Source organism: Chelonoidis abingdonii, chromosome 3, assembly GCF_003597395.2.
Source record: "Chelonoidis abingdonii isolate Lonesome George chromosome 3, CheloAbing_2.0, whole genome shotgun sequence".
Lineage (NCBI taxonomy): Eukaryota > Metazoa > Chordata > Testudines > Testudinidae > Chelonoidis > Chelonoidis abingdonii.
In genome coordinates this window covers 197,587,363-197,606,454 of record NC_133771.1, presented here as the reverse complement: position 1 = coordinate 197,606,454, position 19,092 = coordinate 197,587,363, and the positions used below count along the sequence as shown (strand labels likewise).

Sequence of the window (19,092 nt, the reverse complement as noted above, 5' to 3'; positions counted from 1 at the left end):
ATATTTGCAGGAGATAATGCTGCCCGCTTCTTGTTTACAATGTTACCTGAAAGTGAGAACAGGTTATTTACATGGCACTGTTGTAGCCAGCATTGCAAGATATTTTATGGGCCAGATGCACTAAAAATTCATATGTCCCTTCATGCTTTACCCACCATTCCAGGGGATATGGGTCCATGCTGATGATGGGTTCTGCTTGAGAACAATCCAAAGCAGTACGGACCGATGCATGTTCATTTTCATTATCTGAGTGAGATGCCACCAGCAGAAGGTTGTTTTTCTTTTTTGGTGGTTCAGGTTCTGTAGTTCTGCAGAGTGTTGCTCTTTTAAGACTTCTGTTTAGCATAGCTTGCAATGCTGGCTACAAAAATGCCAAGCAAATGCCTGTTCTCATTTTCTGTTGACACTGTAAATAAGAAGAGAGCAGCATTATCTCCTGTAAATGTAAACAAACTTATTTGTCTCTTAGTGATTGGCTGAAAAAAAGTAGGACTGAGTGGACTTGCAGGCTCTGAAGTTTTATTTTTTTGTTTTTGAGTGCAGTTATGTAACAAAACAAAAATCTACATTTGTAAGTTGCACTTTCACGATAAAGAGATTGCACTACAGTACTTGTAGGAGGTGAATTGAAAAATAATATTTCTTTTGTTTATCATATTTACAGTGCAAGTATTTATAATCAAAAACACACTTTGATTTCAGTTACAACACAGAATATATATGAAAATGTAGAAAAACATGCAAAATATTTTATACATTTCAATTGGTATTCTATTGTTTAACAGTGAGATTAAAACTGCGATTAATTTTTTTATCCACAATTATATTTTTGAATTTTTAATCAACGGCCCTAATTGTAACCATTTGTTTCCACTGTTCTCTCTTGTTTCCAGTTAAATCTTTACTCATTCTTAAAAACCTACTTTTGTTTTATTATAAGTATTCACAAGTGCTTGTGGTTTACAGTAAATCTGATAAACTGGGACACACTGCTTCTTTGGGAATAGAAAAATTTCTGTGAGTAACAAGTGTTGGGTGGGAGTAGACAGTTTCAGGGCTGGATATCATTGGAATGATTCAAGGGGACTCGGGACTGGAGTGCACCTATGGTGAAACTACAAGACAAAGACAGGGCTGACATAGCCTAGAGGAGAATGCTTGAGTGGCTGAAAGGTTGGTGACGTTGGGAGCTGTCTGACACACAGCCAGGCACAGGAAAGACTCCCTCACTCTGAAGGCAGGGTGTAACAAGGTGATTCTCAATCCCTGGTACCCTGAGAATTGTCACTCTCACCACTGTGAATAACGGGTTCACAATCTGGTTCTTATATTTTTGTGGTAACAATTACATTTTTGAAGTCATTATAGAGCAGGGGTGGCCAAATTTACTGACCCTCTGAGCCACATACAACAATCTTTAGAAGTTTGAGAGCCGGGGTACACCAGCTGGGGCTTGAGGCTTCAGCCTCCCAGGAGGTGCCTGCTGGGGTTTGGGGCTTCGGCTGTGCTACTGATGAAGCCCCACGCCCTGGCAGGCATGCCCTGTGGGACTGAAGCCACAAGACTGCCCTCCCTCCTGGGCAGAAGCCCCTACCCCACCATCTCGCTGTAAGGCAGAGGTCCCGAGATCCCCACCCTACTCTGGTAGGGAAAGAATGGGGCGGGGGGTTGGGAACACCATGAGCCGCAATTTATCTGCAACGTAACTTGCGAGCCACGGTTTGGCCACCCCTCTTAAAGAGGGAAGATAAATTAGGAAGTTCACAGCTGCTTTCTCTGTGGCAGTGCATTAAATTTACATAGGGAAAACTGCCTTCAAACGTCAGTTTGGGATAATAATAGAATTATTGAAAGTCTATGAAATCTGAGTTTTCTTCACTCTGTACTGTCTGGCTTAGGAAGGTATAAATTTTAATACACAACTGTCAGTGTAGTATATGAAGAGAAAGTGATGGATTGTATAATTCTGAACTAGGATGGCAATGATATACAAAATTCAATGAATATCATTCATGAAAACTAGGTCAAACACACTCTTTCAGAAAAACTAAGCTCAAGACACACAGGAATACCTGTATATACATATACAAAATTAGATGAAACCAAAAGGTTTTGGTATACTTTTGGGGTATTCTAAGTTATTTTATATCTGCTGTAAGTCAACGTACTGAAAATCAAAACAGTTGCGATCTAGGAGTTAAAGATTTATCAACATTTGCACTTAAGAACTGAAATCTGGATCAGGGTCTTTAAAGGTAGTTGTACAACTGAACACTTAACGCTTGTACTGAATTTTGAGCACACGAATAGTTCCACTGAAGTCAAGTGATAAGTTGGATGGGCCTTAGTTTATAGTCACAAATACTGTGGTTACTGTGTTGTACATTTGAGTTCCAGTGACAGTTTGAAATGTGGTAGTGAGATAAAAGGTAATATTCTGCAAGCCATTTTTCCAGGTTTGTAAAGAGATATTTGTGGTGTATCATCCATCTTGCAATTAACAAAACAGTGAAAACCTGAAGTATAGGGTCTAATCCTTCTCCCACTGCACTCAATGGCAAACTTCATGAATTGGTTTGCATAAAATGTTAGGCCAAACAGAGGCTAGTTTATGTTACTCAACTGTCTCAGCAATTTGTATAACATTATAAATCACAAATACGTATAAATCCTCTACCTGAGAATTTTCAGCAATTTCCCCCACCATTGGTGTAGCACCACTGTAGCTCCAAAAGTACTGACGTTGGTGGAAGTACTAGTGGAGCATAGGAGCTGGTGTGTTCACCACGCTGTTAGATGACGCAATGGTAAAACAAGAACAATTGATTAGATTACATGATGGTGAAAACACCCATGACTGATTTCCACTAGAATTCCAACTGTTGCTAGCATGGATGGAGCTGCACAAATATTAACTGACAAACGGTGGGAAAGTTGCTGAAAATTCTGTGTGTAGACAGCCAGAAAGATACACATCTGTAAAGAGCAGATTTCAGTTTTACTGATATTAGCTTTACCAGATAGCAAACAATCATCATCCTACCCTTGACTTTCATCAGCATTTTCTCCGTCTTTATGTGCAGAATGTTTCTCAGCTTCTGAAGAACAATTTCTTGTGGATGCAACACTGGACCTTCCTTCAACATAATAAAAAGCAGCATTAGAATTTGAGGCTAAACTCAAGGTCTCATAGACCATTAGTGTTGCAAGCGTGTTGCTCCCATTCTGAAGAGAAGTTGTCATGATTATAACTGTCACAGGCTTCTAGAACACCTGGTTTAAAGTGGCAATCTGGGTTAAGTTAAAATGAAAAAGCAGACAGTCAAATCTTTTTAGACACAGGATTAGGTGTACAGCAGACAATGAAGTCAAGGGTAATTGACCTTTACCTTGGATAAGCTTTCCTCACTAATGTACAGCATGCAGTAGGGTGTGGATCCAAAGCCCACTGAAATCAATAAGAGTATTTCCACTGACTTCATTGGCTTTGGATCATGTCTTGAGAGCCCCAGTACGCAGCCTTCCAGATGAACTTTCTTGCGGTGATGTAATGACCCATCAAATGTGAAAAAGCCTCTTAAACTTCTTGTAGAACTGGGGCTTTGAAAGTAGGGACGTCGCTATCTTAAATAGTTAATGGAAAAGCCAGCCAAAGAATGCTTTGGTCCTCTCATACTGTCTCCTCCCGGCTACACCAATACCGCTACATATATTGGCATTTTTTGACACAGATTAGCATGACACACGATTATCTCACCTCCATCATCTGGCTGGGTGAACAGAATGCTTTAAACTTTTTTTCCCCTTAGTTCTTGAAGAGATTCCTGTAGACTGTGATGGACAGTAGCTTCCCCCATCAGTTCTCCCCTATGCAGAGTCTCCTATAGGTTGCAATTTTGTCACCCCCATTGTTCAACATGAGAGGTTACTAAGGGAGACTGATTGTACTTGAACTGAAGTACCAAGAACAAGCAGCTGACACTAAGCTATATTTCTAATTCAGCATGGATACTGTAGATCCTCTGATGCCCCTGAGCAAAGCAGGCACTTGGTGAAAGGTACTGGCTGGGAAAGAAAAGTGAAATCTAAGAAATCACCAACACCATGTTCTACTGCTCCTATGTTTTCTTTAGAAATTTTCTACTTATCTTAAAGTCACAACTATTACCACCTCCAGCAGTAAGTTTTGACATTAACATACCTGTGGCTACAAAATGCCAAGAACATACCTGAAAGACTTAGTATAAAATCAAGTACATCATTTTAAGCAGTTCAAAACTGCCTGTTATTGTAACTACCTTTTAAAAAGCCATAAATTATAAAACGTGTACTTGAAACACTAAATAGGTTGACTCACTTGGAAATATCTTTATTTTAGTTTACGCAGCAGTATTTGTGGCAAATTTATTTGAAGATTACTAACTACTAATTCTGGAAATAGATTTACCAGAAAAAGAAAAAAACAGTGGACATGACACTGTAATAAAAGTCACAGAATTTACCAGTTATGGAAATTGAATTCTGCCCAGTGGAAGGCTCTTGAAACTCCCCCTGTGTATCCAGCAGAGAGGATTTGATGTACGTAGCTAGGGTTTCAACAGGACTCCCACCAGTAGCCATTAATGGATTGTACTGGTTGTCAACAGGTGAACTTCCACTGCTTTTCAGTTCATCAAACCTTTTTGCACACTGTCAAGAGATAAAAAGATAGGAATATGAAGCAGATAACTGAAACTATATCACTTTAAAGGCTGAGTTTGTTTCCTGATAATAGTTTCTGCAAATTGATTGTTACATCATAGTTAAAAAAAATATTAAAGCAAATGTTAAAATTGTATCATATACAGGTTAAGGAAAGAGTGTCTGTACATCTGGGTGTAGTGCTTAGATTATCCAAAAGTACAAGGTTTGGTTTAAAAGTCATAAAATACCTATATCAACTCCTCCTAAATGGTCAACATTGGAGTTCTGAATTGAAACCAAACCAGCTAAGAACTTTCACGCTTAATATTGATTCAACCACATGGTAACTCACTCTAAAATACCTAAGAAGCGTAGACTATCCATGCAATACGTAAGATTTACCACAGTTTCAAGACCCCACTAACATTCACACAAATTTAAGGATGGAGTTTCTGACTTAATCCTGCATTTCCCTCTCTCTTTACATCTTAAGCTTAATCTTAAAAGGGCAGTTAGATTTTTTTAAACCTAGCTCCTTTACCTATGATGCATAATACCTCAAATTACTCAAAGTAGAAATGTCTGTAAAATAAGAACATAAGAAATTAAGAATGGCCATACTGGGTCAGACCAATGGTCCAGCTAGCCCAGTATCCTGTCTTCTGACAGTGACTAGTGCCAGATGCTTCAGAGGAAATGAACGCAAGAGGGTAATTTCGAGTGATCCATCCTCTGTTGTCCAGTCTCAGCTTCTGGCAGTTGGAGGTTTAGGACATCTGAAGCATGGGGCTGCGTTCCTGACCATCTTGGCTAATAACCACTGATGGATTCATCTTCCATTAATTTATTTAATTCTTTTTTGAACCCAGTTATACTTTTGGCCTTAACAACATCCCATGGTAACAAATTCCACAGATTGACTGTGCATTGTGTGAAGTGCTTCCTTTTGTTTATTTTAAACCTGCTGCTTATTAATTTCATCAGGTGACCCTTAGCTCTTCTGATGTAAAGAGGTAAATAACACTTCCCTATTCATTTTCTCCACATCACTCATGATTTTATAGACTTCTATCATATCTCCCCTTAGTCATCCCTTTCTAAAATGAACTGCCCTAGTCTTTTTAATCTCTCCTCGTATGAAAGCTCATTCCATACCCCTAATCATTTTTGTTGCCCTTCTCTTTCTCTCTTCTAATTCAAATATATCTTTTTTTAGAGATGGGGCTATCAGAGCTGCTTGCAGTATTCAAGATATAGGTGTACCATGTAAGTGCCAGTATGATACTCTCTCTTATTATTTATCACTTTCCTAACGGCTCCTAACATTGTTAGCTTTTTTTGACTGATGTTGCTGAGTGGATGTTGTCAGAAAAAAACATCCATGACAACTCCAAGATCCCTTTATTGAGAGGTAATAGCAAATTTGGACCTCACCATTTTGCTATATAATTGGGATTATTTTTTTCCTATGTGCATTACTCTGCACGTAACATTGAATTTCATCTGCCATTTTGTTAACCAGTCACCTGGTTTAGAGAGATCACTTTGTAACTCTTCAAAGTCACCTTTGGAATTAATGATCTTGAGTAATTTTGCCACCTCTGCAAATTTTGCCATCTGACTGTTCACCCCGTTTTCCAAATCATTTATTAATATGTTCAACAGCACAGGTCCCAGGACAGACCCTTGGGTAACCACTGTATTTATTCCTATCCCTTTGTTTCATATTTTTTTAAAATAATTACTGATCCAGGAGAGAACCTTCTCTCTGTCATCCCATGACTGCTTAGTTTGTTTAAAAGCTTCTGGTGTGAGATCTTGTCAAAGACTTTCTGAAAGTCCAACTACATTGTATTGACGAGATCACACCACTCCGCATGCTTGTTGACCCCCTCAAAGAATTCTAACAGAAGTGAAATCATGTCTTACCATTTACAAAAGCCGCACTGACTCTTTCCCAACATAGTGAGTTTCTCTATGTGTCTGACAATTTTAAATTCCCATTTGCACAATTATTGTTCCTTTACTTTATGGACTTTGCTCAGATGGGAAAATTTCATGTTATTTCTATTTAGTTTCCCTTTCTTGTTTTCATTACTCCTGGGGGAATTCTGTGACAAAAAATTAAAAATTCTACAAAATTCTGCATATTTTGTCAAAATAACCCAATATAAACACATCAGTTTCAAGTATCAGAGGGGTAGCCGTGTTAGTCTATAAGGTGCTACAGGATTCTCTGCTGCTTCAGATCCACAACTAAACAGACGTTGTGAGCATGAGCTTTCGTGGGTGAAATACCTCGTCTATGAGGGCATGAGTGTCAGAATGCCAGGGGCAAGGTTTTAAAAAATAAGCTAGCAACGACTGCTAGAGATAACGAGTAGTTCAATCAAGGGAATGAGCAGTGTCTAGCGTGACGTTGGAAAACCAAGGAGGAAACTGTTTGAGTTGGCAAGCATTACAGTCTTTGTTTAGTCGAGCTGATGGTGTCATTTTAGCAGATGAACTGAATCTTCACAGCTTCTTTGAAATTGTCCTGAAGTTTTTTTGCTGCAGGATGGCACTTAAGGTGCTATGTGGGCGAGGGAGGTTAAGTGTCTACAGGTTTTGTATATTGCCATTCCTAATATCTGATTGTGTCCATTTACCTTTCCGTAGAGACTGTCCAGTTTGGCGATGTACATAGCAAGGGGTTGCTGCGATATATTACATTGGGTGAGTGCAGTGAATGAACCGTGAGGGTGTGGCTGATCTGGTTAGTCATCGTGATGGTGTCGCGTTGTATATATGTGCAAGTTGCATTGAGGTTGCAATGGATTGTTCTGAGCTAAGTTACTATGGTACGGTGTGCAGGTTGCTGGTTGAGAAACACGTTCAGGTTGGCAGTGTCTGGGGCACGATTGGCCTGCCACCCAAGACCTGTGAGTGTGGTCATTGTCAGATGGGTTGTAGATCCTGATGATGCGTTGAGGTTTTAGTGGGGGTTATGTGATGCCATGAGCCTGTTGGTTCTTTCTTGGTTTGCTGCAGTAGGAGGCTTCTGACACGTGGTTTCTTGATATCGTTTCCTAATTTCCTCTGCGCGTATGTAGTTTTGAGAATGCCTGGTGAAGATTTTGTAGGTTGGTGCTGTCTGAGGGTAGGCAGAGTGCATTGTACCTCAGTGCGGTTGTAGACAATGGATCGTGTGATGTGCCCAGAGGGAAACTGGAGGCATGAAGGTAGGCATGGGTGGTAGGTTTTCGATATGTGGTGTGTTAATGTGAATCGTCGCTTATTGCACCGTGGTGTCTAGAAAGTGGACCTCCGAGGTTGGCCAGTAAATGGACACAAATCAGATATTAGGAGGGCATATCAAAAACGTAGGAGAAGCACTTCAACTCCCTGCCACATAGCGCACCTTAAGGTGGCCACTGCAGAAAAACTCAGGACCACTTCAAGAGAGACGCTGAGCTTCAGTTTCTGCAATTTGACACCATCAGCTCTGGACTAACAAAGACTGTGAACGGTCGCCATTACAGAACCAGTTTCTCCTCCCTTGGTTTCACACTCAACTGCAGAAGGGCCTCATCCTCCTGATTGAACAATACGCTCGTTATTCTAGTTGTTGCTAGATATTATACCTGCCCCTGGAAATTTCCACTACATGCCTCTGACGAAGTGGGTATTCACCCACGAAAGCTCACGCTCCAAAACGTCTGTTAGTCTATAAGGTGCCACAGGATTCTTTGCTGCTTTTACATCAGTTTCAATTATTTTAGTAATTTATTTCAAAATACCTGTCAGCAACTATGTCTGTAACAATACAGACAACAAAAAAGATTCAGGAAATGTTTTTAACAAATAGATTCCTTATTAGACATATTAATACGGAACTCTGAGTAATAATTCATTTAAACTACAATACAGAAATGTATTTTTTGCACCCCTCATAAGCAGTACAAAGGCTTGGGGGAGTCGGGTGTAATGGAGGAGCTGAGGAAGAGGGAAGTAATTGCTGGGAAGGAGTATGGGTGTGCACACGGAGGGTTGTTGGATGAAGGAGGGGAGAAGTATGGAACAGGTTTTTTAGGGGGCAGGGAGTGATTCTTAGGGAGTCTCCACCACGTAGACCCTGTCTGACCCTTAGCCTCTCAGTCTAGCATATTTGCCCCGTCCCCGTGTGTCCTTGCAGCGCACTCAGCCACTCCTCTTCCTCCCATCCCCATGTGTTCCTGCAACCCTACTCAACCACCCCTCCCCCATATGGCCCTGAACCCCCTCCCTCCATCCCCATGTATCCCTACATTCCTACTCCCATTCAGCCCCTGCCTCACTCTGTCTCCCACACTAGCCCTTCTGAAACTCAGGCTCTGACCCCACAGTGGCCCCATGTGCCCAGCACTGTCTGTCCACCCATATCCTGTGCCTCCTGACTTGGCCTCATGGGCAGGGTGCTGTGAGGAAGGCTGCCTTTTCTCTTCCCTATCTGCAAATGGGGCTGGCCTGGGAATAGCTGCTGTCTGTTCTGGCACTACAGTGGCCCCTGGTGGGCAAAAGGCATAACTGCAGCACCTTTCTGGCAGAACGTATTTTCTGCAGAAAAAAATTCTGCACAGCACATGAATTCTGCGCATGCACAGCGTCTCAGAATTCTCCCAGGAGAACATTTTCATGCAGCAGTGAACAGGTTAATATTGAAATATTTGGGTTACCAGAATTGCAGGGGAAAGTTAAAATGCAAACAAAACAATATTAGGCTTTTAAAAATTTAATTTTTGTGTACAAACAGACTTAAATTTGGGCCTCACTTATTAGATGCAGATTTCAATGTAAATTAAAGGCCTTACTGCTTCAGACTACACACGAGAGTAACTTTATGTATAAGAATAGTTCCATAAACTGAATGGGACAACTCACATGGGAGTTTGAGAGAATATATTTTAACTCTGCCGAAGTCTATTGGATTAAATGGTAACTTGAGATCATAGGGCTAAATTCACCACGGCAACTCTAACAGCCTTCTATAGAGGCTATGCATATCCTAAAGCAGAATAACCACTTTTCTACTGACTCAGTTGAGAAAAGAAGTCAATAAAAAACATACAGGGGATTAATTTCTTATAGTAGAAAGCACTGTATCATCAGCTGAAAAATTAAGTGACAGCATCCACAACTATGAATCTCTACTAAACACTATCAGCTTGTAGGACAATAAAATTCCACATAAGCTTCAACTCTAGTCAATCATTTTTTATGTTCTAAATACAACATTATAGTGATGCCCATGAACAATGTTATAAATTAAGTGTGAGTTGCCACATTCAATTACAGAGTTTGCAACAAGATGTCTGTTTACTTGTTATTGTGAGTCACAAAGAAACAAAACTGCCTGGAATTTCACAACAAATTTTGGTCCTGGACTCAAAAGTATTTTGTTTGTCTTTTTAAAAATGAAAACACACAAAAATGAGAGTTGTATGATGAAGCAGTCAAGATAAAATAAATCATCCAGGTGTTTCCTTTAAACTATGTGCACTAAGCAAATTTGAAATCCAAGAGTTTACAGAAAAATTTAAACAGTTCGGGCCTGATCCTAGAGATGCTGAGCGCTCTTAACTCCCACTGAAGTAGGAAGAACTCTGACTGGAAGGATCAATCTAACTGTCCTTCCCCCTCTTTAAATATCTGTTGAAAATTGAAGCTTTGTTATTTCCAATTGGAAAGTATATCTGATCATATGCTAACATCATGTACCCCAGGAAAATTATGTTTGCTGAGAAGTATACCATAAAGTGTTTGCGCGGGGGTGGGTGGGGAAGGGGGAGAATATGAAGTCTTTATGTGCCTTCCTTGCCATAAGACTGTATTTAAACAGTGTAATCTGAAAGCTTCTTGAGCCATTACAGACTCTTTCACTTCAATTCACTTCACTTGTTCTTTTGACTAATTCCCAGTAATACTGCCTTAGGCTATAAGAAGCACATTCTGCATTCAAGTTATGAATTTTGTTTACTTTATATCTTGAATGTGGAGGTTTTCTAACACCTTCCTATTTGCATTTTTAACATATTGCTTAACACTTGCAGGTCCTTTAAGTTTAAGTAACTCTACAAAACCATTCCCCCGCCCTTCCAGCCCCCCTTCTGATAGAAGTGTAGTTCTCTGGATAAAGCACTGTTTAAACAGACATACTGATGGTTAATGAAGTTACCTCTTTGGATGTAAATCCTGGAACCAGCCTTGCCACACTGTCCCAATTGATAGGCTGAGGGACACCGATTAGAGAGTACAGGATCATGTCCAAAACCATTTGATTATTATCATATGGGAAGTTATTGTTTTCTGAGTATCCTCGACTCATCTTTCGGCACTAAAAGCTAGAGAGGCAAATGCTGTAAATATGTGTACATAAAGATCTATGAAGTTTAATGCTGCTCATGTTTCACAGCAGCAATAATTGCAAGATCAGTTAAAGTACAATACATATTAATGGCAACACGACTATTACTACTTAAACAAATCACACAGACGTCTATGCAGCCCAGATTCCATTAAAAAAGGCACATTGCAAAGTAGTTTGTTTCAGTACCAACAGGTTTTTATCCTGATCTATCATAAAAACCCCCCCATAAAGATTCAGCTTCATTTACGGTTAAAAAGAAGAGCACTAATGAAATTACAGCACGCTTTGTTTTAGAAGTGGCAATTTTTAGAAACATTAAGGCATTTGATAAAAAGACAACAGAAGCTATTCTGCAGATACCAAGATGAGTCATACTGTAGTTTGACATCTAAATCTAAAAGGAGAGAACTATTCCTCAATAGGGAACAGGCAGCATTATGAATCATCTTCTCTTCCTTGAAGTATGAATGAGTGAGTAGGTCAAATAGGAGACAATTCAAAAAAAAATCAGCAAGATAGTGGGTACCATTAATTTTTATTACAGGTTACAGGGAGTTCAGCTGGGTTTTTTTAAACATAAAAACCTGACAACAGGAAGAAATTGAGACACTGATTTTTCTAATTAGGTAGTAAATAGGAAGGACAGGAATCGGGACTTCAAACACTACAGTATGATCCACCAGCCACAGTGTGTCAGTATAACAGCTACTGTATAAAAAGTGGTGAAAATAATCTTTTTTAATTTAAGGTGTAAATACAAATGAGTAGCCTATTATAGTGATATACAATTACTTATTTCAGCACAAGCTTTCGCCATGGAAAGTAAATAAAGGTACGCTTATGTAGAGGGAGTAGCTACTAAAACAGACATTCCAGCACTTAAAGTGGAAATACTAGCAATTGATGGGATCCACAAAGTGGAGATAAGTAAGAAAGAAAATGGGACAAAACTTGCATGACGTGCAGTAGTTTCAAACAATACTAAACTCATCCAGTTAAAAATTTGGTAAATAAGTGCTTTATGGTCCAATCACATGCTTATATGCTTACACGATAGGCCCAGTTTTTTCAGAATCTCCATTAATTCTGCATGTTCATTTTAAGATATCTACAGCCTGACTTTTCAGATGTTCTGAAGCACCCACAGCTCTCAAGTCAATGGGAGCTACAGCTCTCAGCATCTCTGAAAATCAGGTCCTCTGGGTTTCAAGCTGAGCATCGAGGAACTGAGGCATACAATTCAATTAATGAACAATTTTGAAAAATGTTGGCCTTAGTTATTATGGTTGCCAATCTTGGTAACTTTTGATTTTTCTATACCACTGCCTCCAGCAAGTGGCACCCCAAGTTGTAAGTATATTCAAAGGGGGCATGGTGATGGAAAAAGTTTAGAACTAAGATTTTCAAATGCAACCAATAATTTCCGGTGCCCAACTGAGATACCTTAAGAGGGTCCAATTTACAGGAAGTGTTAGTCACCCACTCTCTGAAAATCAGGTCCTTTCAAGGTGCCTCAAACTGGGCACCTAAAAATGGAGGCACTCAAAATTACAAGTCAGATCTGAAAATCTTAACCTTGGGGTATAAATAATATGGCAATGGGAGGAGAGAAGATAGCCAAGAGCTATGACTATGGAGAATCCTCAGAAGGCTGCAGTTGGATGTAGTCTCAATCAGTGATTTCCCTACACCCCCCCTGAACTTCCCCAACACCCCCTGCCAGTTTTGTGAACAAGTTCCATGCCAAACCTGATGGCTGAACTTCGCGACTTTGTCCTCACCCACAACTATTTCACATTTGGGGACAATATATACCTTCAAGTCAGTGGCACTGCTATGGGTACCCGCATGGCCCCACAGTATGCCAACATCTTTATGGCTGACTTAGAACAACTCTTCCTTAGCTCTCGTTCCCTAATGCCCCTACTCTACTTGCACTACATTGATGACATCTTCATCATCTGGACTCATGGAAAAGAAGCCCTCGAGGAATTCCACCGTGATTTTAACAATTTCCATCCCACCATCAACCTCAGCCTAGACCAATCCACACAAAGCGATCCATTTCCTTGACACTACTGTGCTAATAAGCGATGGTCACATAAACACCACCCTATACCGGAAACCTACTGACTGCTATACTTACCTACATGCCTCCAGCTTCCATCCAGGACACACCACATGATCCATTGTCTACAGCCAAGCTCTAAGATACAACTGCATTTGCTCCAATCCCTCAGACAGAGAAACACCTACAAGATCTCTATCAAGCATTCTTAAAACTACAATACCCACCTGCTGAAGTGAAAAAACAGATTGACAGAGCCAGAAGAGTACCCAGAAGTCACCTACTACAAGACAGCCCAACATAGAGAAATAACAGAACGCCACTAGCCATTATCTTCAGCCCCCAACTAAAACCTCTCCAGCGCATCATCAAGATCTACAACCTATCCTGAAAGATGATCCCTCACTCTCACAGATCTTGGGAGACAGACCTGTCCTCGCTTACAGACAGCCCCCAACCTGAAGCAAATACTCACCAGCAACCACACACCACAGAACAAAAACTAACCCAGGAACCTATCCTTGCAACAAAGCCTGATGCCAACTCTGTCCACATATCTATTCAAGGGACACCATCATAGACCTAATCACATCAGCCACGACCATCAGGGGCTCGTTCACCTGCACATCTACCAATGTGATATATGCCATCATGTGCCAGCAATGCCCCTCTGCCATGTACATTGGCCAAACCGGACAGTCTCTATGCAAAAGAATAAATGGACACAAATCAGACGTCAAGAATTATAACATTCAAAACCAGTAGGAGAACACTTCAACCTCTCTGGCCATTCAGTAACAGATTTAAAGGTGGCAATTTTGCAACAGAAAAGCTTCAAAAACAGACTCCAAAGAGAAACTGCTGAACTTGAATTAATATGCAAACTAGATACAATCAATTTAGGCTTAAATAGAGACTGGGGCATGGCTGAGCCATTACACCCATTGAATCTATTTCCCCATGTTAAGTATCCTCACACCTTCCTGTCAAACTATCTTAAATGGGTCATCTTGATTATCACTACAAAAGTTTTTTTTTTTCTCCTGCTGAGAATAGCTCATCTTAATTAATTAGCCTCTTAAGTTGGTTGGGCAACTCCCACCTTTTCATGTTCTCTGAGCGAATTCCACTTCCTTACAACTATGTGCTGATAAATCACATAATCACTCTATACGAAACTATGATGCTATATTACCTACTGCCTCAGCTTCCATCCAGGACACACCAATGACGTCATTGTCTACAGCAAGCTCTAGATACTACTGCATGTTGCTCCAATCCCTCAGACAGAGAAACACCTACAAGATCTCTATCAAGCTTCTTAAAACTACAATATCACTGCTGAAGTGAAAAAAACAGATTGACAGACAGAAGATACCCAAATCACTTACTACAGCAGCCAACATAGAAATAACAGAACGGCCACTAGCCATATATCTTCAGCCCCAACTAAACCTCTCAACGATCATCAAATCTAAACTATCCTGAAAGAATACCCCCCGACTTCACAGATCTTGGAGACAGATCTGTCCTCGCTTACAGACAGCCCCCCAAACTGAAGCAAATACTCACCAGCAACCACACACCACAAACAAAACATTAACCAGGAATCTATCCTTGCAACAAAGCCTGATGCCACTCTGTCCACATATCTATTCAAGGGAATTCCACTCATAGACCTAATCACATCAGCACCGACATCAGGGGCTCGTTCACTGCACATCTACCAATGTGATATATGCCATCATGTGCCAGCAATGCCCCTCCTCTAGCATATCCCCCCTTAGTCATCTCTTTTCTAAGCTGAAAATTCCCAGTCATTTTAATTTCTCCTCCTGTTTCATACTCCTAATCATTTTAGTTGCCCATCTCTGTACCTTTTCCATTTCCAATGTATTTCTTTTGGGATGGGGTGACCAGATCTGCACACAGTATTCAAAGTGTGCACATACCATGGATTTATATAGAGTCAATATGACATTTTCTGTCTTATTTTCTATCCCCTTCTTAATAATTCCCAACATTCTGTTTGCTTTTTTGGCTGCCGCTGCACATTGAGTGGATGTTTTCAGAGAACTATCCACGACTCCAAGATCTCTTTCTTTAGAGATAACAGCTAATTCAGACTCCTTTATTTTGTATGTATAGTTGAGATTGTTTTCCAAATGTGCATTACTTGCATTTATCAACATTGAATTTCGTCTGCCATTTTGTTGCCCAGTTACCCAGTTTTGTAGTTCTTCACAGTCTGCCTGGGACTTAACTATCTTGAGTAGTTTTGTATCATCTGAAAATTTTGTCACCTCACTGTTTACCCATTTTTTCAGATCATTTATGAGTCTGTTGAATAGGACTGGTCCCAGTACTGACCCCTCTGAGATACCACTATTTCTCTCTCTCCATTCTGAAAACGGATAATTTATTCCTGCCCTTTGTTTCCCATATTTTAACCAGTTACTGATCCATGAGAGGACTTCCCTCTTATCCCATGATGGCTTACTTTTCAAAAGTCAATTTAAATTAAATACATTTTAAAATATATATATTAGAAATCTAGACCTATTATGTATAACTTGCATTATCCTTATGTTAAATTTGCATTATCCTAACAAAACATTTACTTTATTCATATATCTTTTATATATCTCATTGGCCCTGACACTCCCCCTGTAAATTCGAACACTCCTCCTAATTTCAATTCCTGGGGAAACTACTGGTCTCAATGGACTTGCTTGCTACAAGGAAATTCCTCTAAGAGTTGCTTCCTTTGCCCCACATTAATTTTTCTAGTAGCTAGAAGAGGATTTCTTACAAATTTGTGCTGTAGTAGTAGGGAGCCCATTGATTTCATTTCAGAGTATATAAGCAATAAGGCATGACATTTTGCCAGAAATTTGAATTGGTAAAACAAAACATAAAAACCCAACATGTAACTGAGGAAGTATTTATGTTGTGGGGAAAAGCATCTGAATTTGTAGAAAATATTTGGAAAAAGAAACAAATGAATAATTGTCTTAGTTTCAGAATATTCATCAAAAGAAAAAATAGTTTTTTCCCTGAAACATAGCACTGGCAAGAAGTCCCAAATTAACAGCTATGGAAAATATTTTGCTAAAGAGCAGATGTTCCCTATAAGGGATGGCTGTCAAAACTTTCCTATGCAGGACTGCCAGTGTGTTTCAGCACTGTTCCAGAACTGTGACCTTTAGGAGTAAAAGTATTTCAGTCTCCGTGTCCATTCAATAATTGGCCTTCATTTTCTGAATACTATCAGAAGTGTCAACTGTGATGATTTTTTATTTATTTATTTTTTTTTTAATTCAGACCTCTCTCCATTAGTGAATGGACAGAAACCAATAGTTTCACAAGGACCATTGAATACTGCATAAGAAGTTACCAAATGGAATGACCAAGGCCAAATCTGAACCAATGACAAAGGTGAATGGTTATTAGATACTGGGCCTGTCTCCTGTGCTATCCAGTCTACCCTTAACTGGCAGTTACAAAAAAAGTCTGAATGACAGCAGGGTAAAGGTGCAGTAACAAGTTTTATTCTCTATAAAGTCAAGATGTAAGTATCACTTATCGTTAGGCTTAATAAAAATACAATCATTATTGATACTGACAGCTTATAAAGGTTATTCCTATTGTATAAATATACTGTATATTCAGGTGCAGAGATAGAGGAACAGTAGTTATTTTCATTATTAAGTTATTCTTAATAACCATAGTTATTCTCATTTGCAAGGGTTCTAAAATTTAAAGGAAACAAAACCACAATGGGTTATAGTAGTCTTAACATTTTACTAGTAATAACTTTGAAGCAGCTCAACACTGCAATTATGACAGGTACTCTAAGAGGCAGTGACATTTCTTGAAAGGCACGAAGGTTTTGTTTTTATCAAATATGCACTTTTTTATTTTAGTATTAACTGGAGCCTAGATTTGGCAATCCATGCAAATACCCTAGATGAGGATCTGTTTTGGTCATAAAATGACTAGGAATGGGACTACAGTCTTAGCCACAAACTAAGCACAGGTTAAACATGTGCTACCCTATAGGAAGTATCTACTCTCAAAAGTATTCCATACGGTCAAATAAATATAGCTACTTAAATCTGCATGTGCAATAATCAAAATACAAACTACTGCTGTTTGAATTAAACACTCATTCTGATCATATACATAGAGCTGTGCCATATATGGATTATCATACAGGCAAATGAATGAGCTTACATATTGTATGCATGTAGTATGATATTAGGTCTCAGTATTTAATTCCTATTTTGGAATTAGCACATATTGTGCTTGCCTTAGTGGGTTCTCTAGCACTGTTCTATTGTTATAGAATAAATCTTGTAAAAGTCATAGCTACAACCATGTTCAAGACTACTTCCTTTTGCAGCAATGGTACACACTTTAAGAGATGCAACATAGACAAGTAAATCACCACTCTAAAGAGATGACACTGCATCTTTGTGTTCTGCACAGTCTACACTACTGCAAGTGAAGCTCAGCTTAAAAAAAAACACAATGTCATAAATAAGGTAAGTGAAACATAGCAGCTATGGGTGTGGCACAATTTAAAAAAGATTTTAAACCACTTAGACTAGTACATTAAACAAACACTGAAAGAAGGCAACTTCATAAAGGTATCTTTTTTTGTTTACTGTTTCATTTATTTAACAATATAAATGAAAAAAAGTGTCAGTACAAGGCATAGCAGGTTTACTTACAGTTAGGGAAATGTGGAGAATCATGTAAGACTAAAATTTTAAAAAAATATGCAGACAAATCCTTGGTATTGTAAAGACGACAAAGCACAATTTGAGGACTGGGATTTAATCATTTCCATGCAAAGAATTTATTAGAGTTGCAGAGGATTTTCTTTTTCTTTCCTTTTTTTTTTGTTGGGGGGGGGAATTTTTTGTATACTATGTTTAATTAGGAAGTATTAACACATTTAAAAATCCTTGCCATGTAAACATCAGAAACAATAATTAAAAATCAATCTGTTGTTTAAAGAGACATTAGTCATCAGATTTCTCTATTTAATAGGGTGTTATATTACAGTGTGAGTAACTTTATAACACCTATGACATGTCATTTCTAATATTTTATTAAGTTGAGTGACATTTCTGATTATACATATTTAACAGACCAGGCATGTCTATGAAATGTTAGTATTGAAAAAAAATTGGGCAGGTGTGCTGGGTTTTGGGTTTTTTTTTTGGCGGTGAATGTACTTTCTGAGTACTGAATAAAAGATAATAAAATATCTAAGTAGTTATTTGTCCACCTATTTTTCTGGGTACAAAATTAGTGTGTTAGTTTTACCACAATCACCCCACCTCCCAAACGCCCCTGCCCATGGAAGCAGTGACCCCAAGACTGATGAACCACACCCTGCGTTGTGGGGTTCGCTCAGCAGTGCCCAGAAGGTGGGAGGGGCGGGCCCGGGGCAGCGTCCCCTGGAGAACGAGGCGGAAGGAAAGGGAAGCTGAAAGGAGGGAGAGGCTGGGAGTCGGTTACCTGTGGCCCGATGCGGGCGGCAGAAGGAGGATGCGGAGCTCTGGGTTTGAAGCCACCGAGGAGCTCGGCGAGCCCCAGCGCCGCGCTGCGGTAGGATGGACGGAACCAAGAAGGGGCTTCCTGGGGTAGGCAAGAATCCAGACAGAGCGTTACCGCAGCTCGGCCACAGACTCAGCGCCTCCCCCAACCTCGCCCAGACACCGCCCGCCACTGACCGCACACAGGCCACTCACAGCCACGCCCGGGACCCTGGCACCTCCCGCCTCTGACAGAAGACAGCCAATGGGGTGGTGAGGCGCGGCCTTCCTGAGAGAGGCGGGCTCTGGCGTCCTGTGTCACGGGGTTGAGTCCCCGCCTCCTTCCACCGCCTTGTCGCAGTGCAGCGGGTCCTCCCTACCCCCGGCATCTGGTCTCCTAGCAACGA

At 39.9% G+C, this 19,092-nt stretch overlaps 1 protein-coding gene across 2 annotated transcripts in view; it reads right to left on the bottom strand.

Moving 5' to 3' along the window:
* Positions 1-18,880, bottom strand: part of SANBR (SANT and BTB domain regulator of CSR) — a 46,820-nt gene extending 27,940 nt beyond the window's left edge. For both annotated transcript variants that reach the window (XM_032766738.2, XM_032766742.2), the window contains exons 1-4: positions 18,669-18,880; positions 10,877-11,042; positions 4,503-4,689; positions 3,044-3,137 (exon numbers count right to left, since the gene is read on the bottom strand). In XM_032766738.2, coding sequence (XP_032622629.1) covers positions 3,044-3,137; positions 4,503-4,689; positions 10,877-11,026 — 431 coding nt within the window. In that variant the 5' untranslated portion in view covers positions 11,027-11,042; positions 18,669-18,880. The remainder of the gene's footprint in view (positions 1-3,043; positions 3,138-4,502; positions 4,690-10,876; positions 11,043-18,668) is intronic.
* Positions 18,881-19,092: the final 212 nt, after the last annotated feature.